The 12,211-nt window shown below is 45.8% G+C and overlaps 1 protein-coding gene across 1 annotated transcript in view; it reads left to right on the top strand.

The window, feature by feature from the left end:
- The window catches only part of TLL2 (tolloid like 2), a 129,564-nt gene that overhangs the window by 24,249 nt on the left and 93,104 nt on the right, over positions 1 to 12,211 (top strand). The window contains exon 2 of the mRNA XM_019939865.3: positions 6,530 to 6,640. Coding sequence (XP_019795424.1) covers positions 6,530 to 6,640 — 111 coding nt within the window. The remainder of the gene's footprint in view (positions 1 to 6,529; positions 6,641 to 12,211) is intronic.

A 12,211-nucleotide genomic window follows, 5' to 3' on the forward strand; every position in this document is an offset into this window, starting at 1 on the left:
GTCATATCCAGCTCCTTCCCTGAAGTAGCTTTCACCCTTCTTCCCTCACTGGGGCCACAGTGGCAGGATGGATGTAGGAAACAAGACTCACTCTGTATTGAAAACTCACCAGTTTAATGTTTTCAGACATTCCCGTCATCTCAAAAGAAGGAGACATGGTTACTTCCCAGGCAGGTGGCTTTGGGGATTGAACTCACATAAATAGAATTAATTTCTAGTAATTTTCATTTCCTTTCATTAATTTATCGATAAATATTTCCTGAGCATATTCTCAATGCCAGACATTGTTCTGGGCATTACAGGGATACTGTAGCCCAAAAAGTTGGCAAAAATCTTTGCCTACATTAACAGACCTTCTAGTGGTACCTTGGGTTCTGGTTTTATGGTGGCTTCCCAGCCAGGGCAGTTATTCAACCTGATTTTTGTGCATAATACTTTTTTCTAGTCTTGAGAGTGGCCTGGTGACTATCTCCCATGGGGTTAAGAGCTGATGGCCTGTCCTCATTTCCTGACATGGCCTCGGCCTGTTGGACTGAGACACAGTGACCATCCCTACAGGAGAATGTGCACTTCCTTCTATTTCGGGTGTAAATAACCTTTAAAGAAGGGTCTAGAAGCTCTGCTGGGTCTCAGATTCCATCTTAGGGTGGAGGGACTCAGGGCAGAAGACAGTTCTCTGAAGCTTCCGCAAGGCATTCATTCCACAGATATTTCCTGCACCCCGACTGTGCTGAGAATGGACCTATGGGGCAGGCAGACACAGTCCTTGCCTTCATGGAACTGCACAGATAGAAGTTAATTAACTTCGGTTGTGATGAGATCACATAGGAGAAGTTGGAGTAGAATGGCTGTTTTCGAGAGTGTGGCCTCATGACTCAGGATGGCTCAGGAGGGGTAGAATGTCCTGTGACCCTTCTGGAACAACCCTCCAGGACACTCAGGAGAGGCCGGCAAGAACTATCTTGGAAAAAAACAGGAGACAAAGGCTTTCTCTAGCTGAGAGGGGAGGCTGTTTCAGAAATGCACTCTCTCTGTAACTCCAAGTCCCTGCAGTGCAGGTGGAGCCTGTCTCTCGGGTTGTGAGCCTGGCCGGAGGCTCTGGTGGCATCCATGCCATCTCTTAGGTTGCAAACAGAGCCCTTCCTGTGTGCTTGGCTCAATAAATGCTTCCTTCCTGCCTTCCTTCCTCAGTCTGCTCTTTATTGTGCCTTTTTCCTGGAAGACAAGCCATAGAGCCATAGTAGATATTGTGTTGACATGGAGTTGTGACCTCCGGGGAATCCCAGAGTGACACCACCTGCCTCCAAGCTGACTCCTGATCATTCTTGAGATCCTTGAAGCAACTATGTTAGGAAGAGCACGTTGTGGTAGGAGTCTGGGGTGGCGACTCCCCACTGTTGCCTCAGGCTTATTTAGAATATCCAAAGCCCCTTTGATGTTGGGGTTTTCACCCCTGGCTCCCAGTTGTATGTGGACAGATTCTACTCTGCTAGGTTAGACCAGAGCATAATGAGAATTGTCTTGGACTTGAGTCTCGCCTTTGCCAAATTACTTGGTAAGTGATTGTGAACAAGTCACTCAGCCTCTCTGCACAACATGCTCATGTCTATGGAACGGGATAAGGGTAGGACTGGAGATGGCATCCTGATTCTGGACCTCTGTTCTGGGGTGCCAGTTACTCTGGTTTGAAGCCTGATGTTGGGGAGAAGGCTCAGAGAAGTCAAGTGATTTGCCGAAGGTCACGCAGCTATTAAATGGCAATAATGGGTTTTGAACCCAGGACCTCTCTGGCTCTAAAGCACATGTTTTTAATCAACCTGCCTCCACAGGTGAACAATACAAAAATTGCAGGCAGGAAGTGCCTTCAGGAAGAATTCCTTGCATGGGAATCAGCCTGGGGCTACTGCCTTTTGAGGTCAAGAGGACGCCTGAGTGCTGGGCATTGAAGTGCTGGAAAGCAGATGGAGACCAAGGTGGGCTGAGCAAGCCCTGGGGACAGTGCAAGAAGAGTAGAATTCTCAGCAGCCCTCTGACTTAGGAAGCAGTTGCTGAAGAGCAGCCCTATGCTCCCTTGCCCTGACCTCTGTCACACTCTGGTTTGCAAACTGATGTGTGCAGGGACACCAGAGACTTAGCAAGGGGTGCTTCCATATAAGATTCTATATGATTCTATTATAAGATTCTATTAAAACTACTGGAGGATGCCCTGGTCATGGTGATCCTTACCCCACTTTACAGAAGAGAGCCTCACTTGTCACTCATCCTGAATCCCACTGCGTGCATCGGCTGGGGTACAAAAACCTCTGAGCGTTAAAGGGAAAATGAGAACGCTTGGTCACAGAGCAGCCTTCTTTGATGATGAGTCAGGGCATCTAGACCTGGCTTTCTCCTGTCTTTTCCTGTCTGTATGAATTTCTGTTAAGGGGGTTGCTTGGTGCTTAGTGGAGTATTTTCAATTCAGAACAACTGAAATAGAGTAAGTTAATGACAGTGATTCTTTTAAGTATAACTGCAGTGTTTTCTGGACTTCTAATGTTTCAAGATATGTGGATAAAAACCAAGATGAATAATTCCTTGTTTTCCTTCTGATGCAGCCTGTGTCATTCAATAAGGTGGTTAAATCTATTCTACCAAATCACATCATGAAACATTTATTACAGCTACACTCAATCCTCATCTTATAAAATGTTTACTATTTTTTTACTTCTAATGAACAAAATAAAAAAGACATTTAAACTCATGGTGAAAAATCATAAATGTCAGGCTCACAATATACATAAGGACATGTGGTTTTTAAAAATTATTTGGGAGCACACAAGCACAAAAGTTTGAGCACTTCCTTGGCTCGTTGGAGTCTTCCCAGGTCCTGTTAATCTACTCCCTTCTCCATCTGCCCTCTTGCTTCTCTTTCTGCTCTCAGAATGTGAGAAGTGTTCCTGATGATCTATCACTGTGAATACCATCATTGACACAGACGTTTTTTCTTTGAGGAAGAGATGGCACTGTATTGTGAACTTGTGCGAAGTCTTCAGGAAGGTGGGAGGGGCTCAGGACCGGCAGCTGGAAACCATCTTTGGCTGAGCCAGCTTTGTTACACATTTCAACAAGGTGAAAATAAGTGTACATTTCAAAGATTTAAGCAAATTTGAAGTTGTGCGACCATCACCACAATCCAGTTTTAGAACACTGCTACCACCTGGAAAAGTTCCTTCATGGTCACTTATAGTCAAGTCTCATTCCCGCCCCCAGCCATAGGCAGTCACTAACCTTTCTAGCTCTATAAACTTGCCTTTCTAGACGTTTCATATAAATGGAATCATATAATACGTAGTCTTCTGCATCTTGCTTCTTTCACTTAGCATGATGTTTTTGAGATTCATACATGTTGTAGCGTGTGTCAATAGTTTGCTCTTTTTAATTGCTGGGTGGTTTTCCATCGTATAGAGAGATCACATTTGTTTATCCATTCAACAGTTGATAGACGTTTAGGTTGTGTTCAAGTTTGGGGCAATCATTAATAAGCCTGCTGTTAACATTTGAGTATATGTCTTTGTGTGGACCTGTGTTTTCATTTCTTTTGGGAAGATATCTAGGAGTGGAATTGCTGGGTCTTGTGATAAGTTTAACTTTTAAAGAAAATGCCAAGTAGCTTTCCCTAGGGAGTATACCATTTTACATCCCTACTAGCAACGTATGAGGTTTCCCAATTCTCTACACCATAAGCCTGAGTTTTAATCAGTCTTTGTTACTTAAAGGCCTTCTCAGTTTTTGTTTTACTGTTTAGCGATGAGAATAGGTTGGCTCTTCCAACTCCTCAAGTCCCTGAATTTCTGGACTCTCTCCATTCCTTTTCATTCCCACTATAAATTGCTCAATTCTTTTTTAAAAAAATTCAATTTATTTAAACAGCAATAAAACAAAAAGAGTTCACCTATTTCTTCCACCTATTTCTCTTCACCTATTTCATATATATATGAAATATCTATATAGATATAGATATAGATACACATATTTCACTTAGTATAATGCCCTCAACATTCATCCATGTTGTTGCAAATGGCAAGGTTTTGGGTTTTTTATGGCTGAATAATATGGACACTTTACGTTGTTTCCATATCTTGGCTATTGTAAATAATGCTGCAATGAACATGGGGGTACAGATTTTGCTTCAAATTAGTGTTTTCATTTTCTTTAGATAAGTACTCAGAAGTGGAACTGCTGGATCACATGATAGTTCTATTTTTCATTTTTTGAGAAACCGCCATTCTGTTTTCCATAGTGGCCGCACCAATTTACATTCCCACCAACAGTGCATAAGGATTTCTTTTTCCTCACAACTTTGCCAACACTTGCTTTTCTAGTCGTTTTGATAACAGCCATTCTAACAGGTATGAGACAATATTTCACTGTGGTTTTGCATTTCCCTGATGATTAATGATGTGGAGCCTCTTTTCATGTACCTATTGGTCATCTGTATGTCTTTGGAAAAAATGTGTCTTCAGGTCTTCTGCTCATTTTTTAATTGGATTGTTTGTTTTTTGCTACTGAGTTGTATGAGTTCTGTATATATTTTGGATATTAACCCTTTATCAGAATATGTTTTGCAAATAATTTCTCCCATTCAGTAGGTTGCCTTTTCATTTTTGTTGATGTTTTCCTCTCAATGCAGAAGACTTTTAGTTTGATATAGTCTCACTTATTTATTTATTTTAAATTTTATTTTATTTATTTATTTTTGGTTGCATTGGATCTTCGTTGCTGCACGTGGGCTTTCTCTAGTTGCGGCGAGCGGGGGCTACTCTTCGTTGTGGTGTGCGGGCTTCTCATCAGGGTGGCTTCTCTTGTTGCGGAGCACGGGCTCTAGGTGCATTGGCTTCAGCAGTTGTGGCATGTGGGCTCAATAGTTGTGGCTTGCAGTCTCTAGAGGGCAGGCTCAGTAGTTGTGGCACATGGGCTTAGTTGCTCCATGACATGTGGGATCTTCCCAGAGCAGGGCTCAAACCCATGTCCCCTGCATTGGCAGGTGGACTCTCAACCACTGCACCACCAGGGAAGTCCTCGCCTATTTATTTTTGATTTTGTTGCTTTTGCTTTTCTATGTCATATTCAAAAAAATCATTGTCAAGACTTATGTCAAGGAGCTTACTGCCTATGTTTTCTTCTAGCAGTTTTATGATTTCAGGTCTTATGTCCAAGTCTTTAATCCATTTTGAGTTAATTTTTGTGTATGGTATAAGATAGTGGTCCAGTTTCTTTCTTTTGTATGTGGCTCCAATTTTCTCAACATCATTTATTGAAGAGACTGTCCTTTCCCCATTGTATATTTTTGGCTTCTCTGTCATAAATTAATTGACCATATAAGCATGGGTTTATTTCTGGGCTCTCTATTTGGTTCCATTGATCAGTGTATCTGTTTTTATGCCAATACCATACTGTTTTAATTATTACCACTTTGTAATATAGTTTGAAATCAGGGAGCATGATGCCTCCATGCCCAGTTCTTTTTAAAGCCCTTATCTTTCTTGTAGTATCTTGTCAAACACAGCTAATGGTAACCAAGATGTGCTATTGACATTCTGACTCCCCATCTCTTCACTTAAAGCCATAAGCTCATTTAGTTCATCATCTGCCTTCCAAGTTAATGCAGGCAATAGTTTTACCAAATACTTCATCACTGTGTAATATTGATTGCCTTCTTCCAGCTTTCAGTAATAGTTTCCTCGATACCCACTACCTGGCCCAAAGACAATGGATTTTTGTTACCAAGAAACATACCACTTCTGATAGCAATTTCTGTATTAGTCAGGATAAAGAGGTTGTGCTGCAGTAACAAATAGCCCCAAATCTCAAGTACTTATAAAAATAATGGTTTTTATTTTCCTCATTCATGTTACATATCCGTCCTAATCAGCCATCCCTCTGCTCCATATCATATTTACTCCAGAACTTAGGGTTTTAGAGTCACCCCTATCTAAGCCACTGCTTTTCCTCTGGGAGAGGGAGCGAGGACATGGTGAATCATACACTAGCTCTTAAAGCTCCTTCTCACATTTGATTAGCCAGAACAGGTGAAGTGGCCAATCCTGACATCAGTGGGGAAGGGAAATAGAATCTTTTCCCAGGGAAGGGAAGCAAATATTATGAACATTAGTATCATTTATTATATTATGCTTTTTAAAAAAATATCCTGAAAACTCTGAAGAAGGGAGAAACAGCTGTCTTTGTGTGGTGGTTTTGCCCACAGCTGCCTACAGTGACAGTAAGACAGGGTGACCTTTCAAAATACCTTACAGACCTAGGCCTTTGATCTTTATTGTGGTTGTCCCCAGCCCTGTGGCTTTGATGCACAGATATATTATCTGTTGTTCTTTTTCTACCAGTCCTATCTCTTAGGCTCAGGAAGAAATTTGATTGGATGGAATATCTTTTCTAGAGTTTACTACTCAGTTTCCAATACCCTCTGGGCCACTAGTGAATTCATTCCTTGATCTCCAGCTTAAATTGATCCATTTCTATTTTTTCTTCCCAGCTGTCTTTTGGGGAGACATTGCCTTAGATGAAGAGGACCTGAAGTTATTTCACATCAACCAAACCCGTGACTGGATCAAGGAGTCAGTGGAGGAAGCAGGACACAGCACGGGTAAGTACGGCGTCCCCTTCACCCCTGCCCTGGAGAGAAGGGTCAGGGACTCCAGCACGGGGTGATGTGGACCACGAGTCATAGGTATTTGACCTGTCAGTCCAGTGCCCACCTGTCAATGGAAAACCAGAGGGGTCACCCCTTGTCTGTTGCAGGCTGTGAAGCTGGAGCCTCCAAGTTTGCTTATCCTTCTAAGAAAATCTTTATTAGCGTCTTTATCCAAAGATTCAACCCTGAGCTCAGAGTTCAGAGCGGAACTCAACATAGGTTCTCAGGACTCTGGCCTCAGGGTCCAGAACTTCCCATATTCCTGGATGGGCTCCATGTAGGGCATATCTGATGGTGATGCTGATACTGATTAGCAGTGGGAAGATGCTTGCCTGGGGCCAGGGTGGGGTGGTATTATGCACTTGTTTGGCCTACAAACCAGGTGACAATCCCCTGGGGGCAGGAAACACAGCTTGGGTGTCAGACTTTGATTACTCTTCTCCTTTGATTACTTTTCCTCCTTGCCTTCACCTTGGGGTGAATAGTAATGAGACTGGTCTCCTGATTTCTCCTCACCTCCCTGCCCACTGGGCTCAGATGCCTCCCCTCTGTGGAATCTCCATTCTCAGAAGCAACCCCAGGCACTGAGCTGTGGGAGCCGATAGGCTGTGTGGCTGACTGTGGCTTATTATTCAGTGACCAAGGCTCGTGTGTGCCTGATGCTACACTGTCTCTGCTACCTGCCACCCCTCCACCCACCCTCCCTTCCTTTCTCTCGAGGATTTTAAAAAATTGTGGTAAGAACACTTAACATGAGATCTACTGTCTTAACAAAATTTTAAGTGTACGATACAGTACTGTAAACTACAAGCGTGATGTGATACAGCAGATCTCCAGAACACTCATCTTGTATAACTGAAGTTTATACACCACCCCCCTTTTTTAGTACCTATCACGGATCTAATGCGGTGCTGGTGAGAGAAAGAGGAATAAGATGTGACCTCTGACTTCAAGGAGGCCTTTCACGCCAGGCAGACAGGGTGGACAAGCTTGCTAACATCTCCAAAGTTCAGTTTTCCTATCTGTAAAATGGGGATGAAACCAGCACTCACTTCAGCAGGGGTTGGGAGGATCGACTCCAAAAGTAACAGGCTAACCTGGTGCCTAGCACATGGCACGTTCTCCGGCAAAGGCAGATGTTATCACTAAGCACCCCAGTCCGGAGGAATGAGGCTGAAGGGTAGATAGATAAACTGTAATTCCTCATGACAAGAGCTACAATGAATCAAGAGCAGTGGGAAGAAGATGGGCTAAGAAAGGCATCATGGGAATGGGCACTCTTGCCTTGTGTCTTGAAGGATGAGTAGGAGTTCCTTAGGGAAAGAATCAAGAAAAGATATTTCAGCAGAGGAGAAACTGTGTGCAGAGGCAGGGAGTATGAGAGGGGCTGTCTTAAGTTGAGGAACAGGGGAAAGGTGTGGGTCACTGGAGGGTGGCTCTTGCGGGGGGCTGTCGTAGAGAGAAGCACCAGGAGAAGTTGCTGGGGTAGATGATGAAGGTGCCTGTTGGCGGGGTGGGTGGGAATGTGCCCAGAGTAGGAGGCAACTCCCCTGGTGCCTGTTGCGCTGATGAGCTGGAGCTCTCCCCTGTGGGTGGCAGGGGTCCTGCCCAAGGTTTCTGAATAAGAACGTGATGTGCTCATCTTTGGCTTGGGGGAGTCTTGGTGGAGCCCCCTCTCCCGCTGCTCTCCACAGCCCACCAGCTGCCCTGAGGTTGCTGGGCTCCACGCTGGGTGCTTGGGCAGCCTCACCATGCTGCTTGCTGGTGGTGATGATGGGAGCGGGGTTGTCAAGGCAACCCCTTTCCCTCTGCTGATGAACCTGGTAGATTCCAAGTACATCCCCAAAGCCCCCCATCCCTGAGTGTCTTGCAAGGCTCCAAGATTCCACCAGAACTAATTCACCAATTCTTCATTGCAGTATTTCCTGGCACAAAAGGCCCTGCGATCTGTATCCACTTGGGAGGGAAGGAGAAGAATATATTGTATTCATGTTTCTGGATGTGGTCCCAATTCATTCATTCACTCACTCACTCACTCACTTATTCATTGAAACCTCTATGGAGTGTTCACTTTGTGCCAGGTCTTGTGCCAGACCCTGAGATGGTATAGACTGAGGTTTCTCTTTTTTTCTTTTTTTTTTTTTTGTGGTACGCGGGCCTCTCCCTGCTGTGGCCTCTCCCGTTGCGGAGCACAGGCTCCGGACGCACAGCCTCAGCAGCCATGGCTCACGGGCCCAGCCGCTCTGCGGCATGTGGGATCTTCCCGGACCGGGACACGAACCCGTGTCCCCTGCGTCGGCAGGCGGACTCTCAACCACTGAGCCACCAGGGAAGCCATGAGGTTTCTCTTTTTAAGGACTTACCAGCTATTGGAGGAAATAGATGCAGAAACCAAAAAGGGTAAAGAGTGAGAGGTGGAGGTGAGGTGTCCCAGGAAGCACAGTGGGAGTGGAGGGCACTAAGAAGAACTGGGACCATTGCTGTGGGGAGAGCCAGAAAGGCCTCCCAGAGGAGGGGGTCCTGGGGAGGTGGAGGGGTTTCCCAGGCTGGAGAAGAAGGAGTCAGAGGGTAGAGAAGGACATTCCAGACCGAGGGAGTCGTCCTTCTTGGGGTGGGAACTGGGATGGCAACCTACACTAAGGAGGTCACATGCTTCCTTCTTGTCCAGTGGTTGGTTCCCTCTTTCTGAGGGGGGTGGTAGGGCTGTGCCCAGAGTGGGGGGTGCCTCCCACCGCTCAGGGGGACATGAGCAGCTACAGGAGCTAGGCCAGGCTCCACACAGGATGTAGGGATGAGGAAGGCAAGAGGGCAAAGGCTGTCACAAGGCCAGGGGTCCTCATCACCAGTGGTCGGGAGGAGGGAGGAACGATTAGGCACGTTTTTGGTGTCTGGCTCTACAATTATCACTTCTTCGGATTTGGGGGACCTCTCGTGGATGTTTTGAAAAGTCCATTTGAATTTTAAATGGGGTTTTGGAATCCAGATTATTTTTCACACCATTGTATACACAACCTTAATTGAGGTCTAACAAAAGGCAGCATCTCTTCATAATTCTGTCACTCCAAGTCATCATACGCTCCCCCCCTCCCCCCACCCCGCCAGATTCTTACCTGGAGGCCTAGAGAAGTTGATCTGATTGTAACTTCGTGTGATTTAATTTTTTTGTTTGTTTGTTTTTGCGGTACGCGCGCCTCTCACTGTTGTGGCCTCTCCCGTTGTGGAGCACAGGCTCCGGACACGCAGGCTCAGCGGCCATGGCTCACGGGCCCAGCCGCTTCGCGGCATGTGGGATCTTCCCGGACCGGGGCACGAACCCATGTCCCCTGCATCGGCAGGCGGACTCTCAACTACTGCGCCACCAGGGAAGCCCTGATTTAATTTTTTAACTTTCCTTTTTGCACTATTACTTTAGTACTTAAAACTAGTGAACCTCACGTAGCTCAAACATAGAGTGTGATGTACTTTTACATGTGTTCGTGTCCACGTAACCACCACCCAGACCAAAGGATGGAACATTTCCAGACCCCTGGAGACTCCCTCATGCCTCCTTCCAGCCAGCACCCACCCCCCAGCAGCCACTAGTCTGACCTCTCTCCACACAGATGCATTTTATTTTTATTTTTATTTATTTTTTGGTCATGTTGGGTTTTCATTCCTGTGGACAGGCTTTCTCTAGTTGCGAGAGCGAGTGCTTCTCTTGTTGTAGAGCATGGAGTCTAGGCACACGGGCTTCAGTAATTGCAGCACGCGGGCTCAGTAGCTGTGGCTCGCGGGCTTAGTTGCTCAGCGGCATGTGGGATCTTCCCAGACCAGGGATCGAACCCATGTCCCCTGCATTGGCAGGCAGATTCTTAACCACAGCACCACCAGGGAAGTCCCCACAGATGCAGTTTACCTGCATGAATGGAACCATGCAGTGTGTGTTTGTGTCTGTCTCCTTTCCCTCAGCTTTGTGGCTGTGAAATTCCCCCATGTTGCTGGGTGGAGCGCTGGTTTGTCCTTTCATCTTTTGCAGTGTTCTCCTGAATGAATGTACCCTGGTTTATTCATTCTTCTGTTGACAGCCATTTGGACAGTTGACAGTTTGGGGCTATGATAACTAAAGCTGCTATTGTCTTTCTTGTACATATCCTTCGGCACTCATTTCCAGGAATGGAATTGCTGGGTCACAGGGTATATGTAAGTTATTAGTAGAATCAGTCAGATTTCCCAAGTGGTAGTACCAGTTTACACTCTGTGTGGGTACACATGGATTTGGAAAGCAGGGCAGGGGGTGGGGGGTGACCACGCAGGATCCAAGGAGGCCTTTGGGTCTTGGTCTCTCTGGCTTGGGGACCCCACTTACACCTCCAGACCTGCACAGCATAGGACACCATCACGAATGCTCAGGGTTGGTCCTGTCAGCAATCCTTCTGCTGTCCTTGGGGGACCTGCCATGGCAACAGCATGGGGACCCAAGCTTGGCAAATGTGAGTGAGAGACCCCAGAGAGAGTCTGGGCCTTGGCCAGCCACCATGGCAGTTGACCGCCATGGTCAGCCTCATGGTCTAAGAACCTGAGTACCTGTCTTCTTTTTCCTTCTCCCCTGTGAGCTGAGAGAGGGCAGAGTCCACATATATTTGACTTTGGATCCCTCAGAGGTGGCCCGGCACTTTGTATCTAGAAGGCACTGGCCAGCATTGTTGGATAGGGGAGAGGGAAGAGATAGACAGAGACTGGCAGGCCCTGGAGCATCTCCCAGGGGCCTGGGGTGAAGAACTCCCACAGGGCTTTGCTCCCAGGAGGGCAGTGAAAGCGCTGACCACCGTCACAGGCTTTGGTCTCAGACTGTCTGGGCTTGAATCCTCGGGGTGGGCCTCAGTTTCTTCATCTGTCAAATGGGAATAGTAATAATCCTTACCTCAGAGTGATGTTGTGAGGAGAAAAGGAAGAATACGTGGAAAGTGCTGAGTGCAGTGCCTGGCATATAAGAAATGTGCAATAAATATCAACTCTGCCTTCTCTTCCTTATTATTAGTAGTAGTAGTATTTGCAGAAAGAACACTGACCTGGGAGGGTTTAAGGCTAAAGTGGAGAATGGGAGAAATTTGCTACGTGCTGGAGGGAACTTCGGGGACTTGGGCAAGAGGCCTTTGAAACATGTACCTTTCTGGTGTTTCCTCCTTCCCAAGCTTGAGATATGTATTTTTTTTTCCACTATGTTTTTATGGCAAGGTGATTCTTACCCTGATCAGTTTTCTCTGAGGGCCAATAGTACTTTGCATCTATCTAAAATAGTTATTTTATTTTCAGAATGGGAATATTTTAAATTATTTTTGCTGATTAAACTAACACTGCTAGTTGTTAAAAAAAAAAAAAAAGTGCAATAGCTCAAAATTGTAGAAAGTGAAAATCCCCTTTTATCCCAGGCCTGGGGGTCCCCATCATGATCTGTTTGCTGGATTCCTTCCAGCCTTACTGTGCTCAGGCCATGTGCAGATATTTTTTAAACATAAAAGGAATTTTTCTTAACACCCTGTTGTG

Source organism: Tursiops truncatus, chromosome 16 (genome assembly GCF_011762595.2).
Source record: "Tursiops truncatus isolate mTurTru1 chromosome 16, mTurTru1.mat.Y, whole genome shotgun sequence".
Classification (NCBI taxonomy): Eukaryota; Metazoa; Chordata; class Mammalia; order Artiodactyla; family Delphinidae; genus Tursiops; species Tursiops truncatus.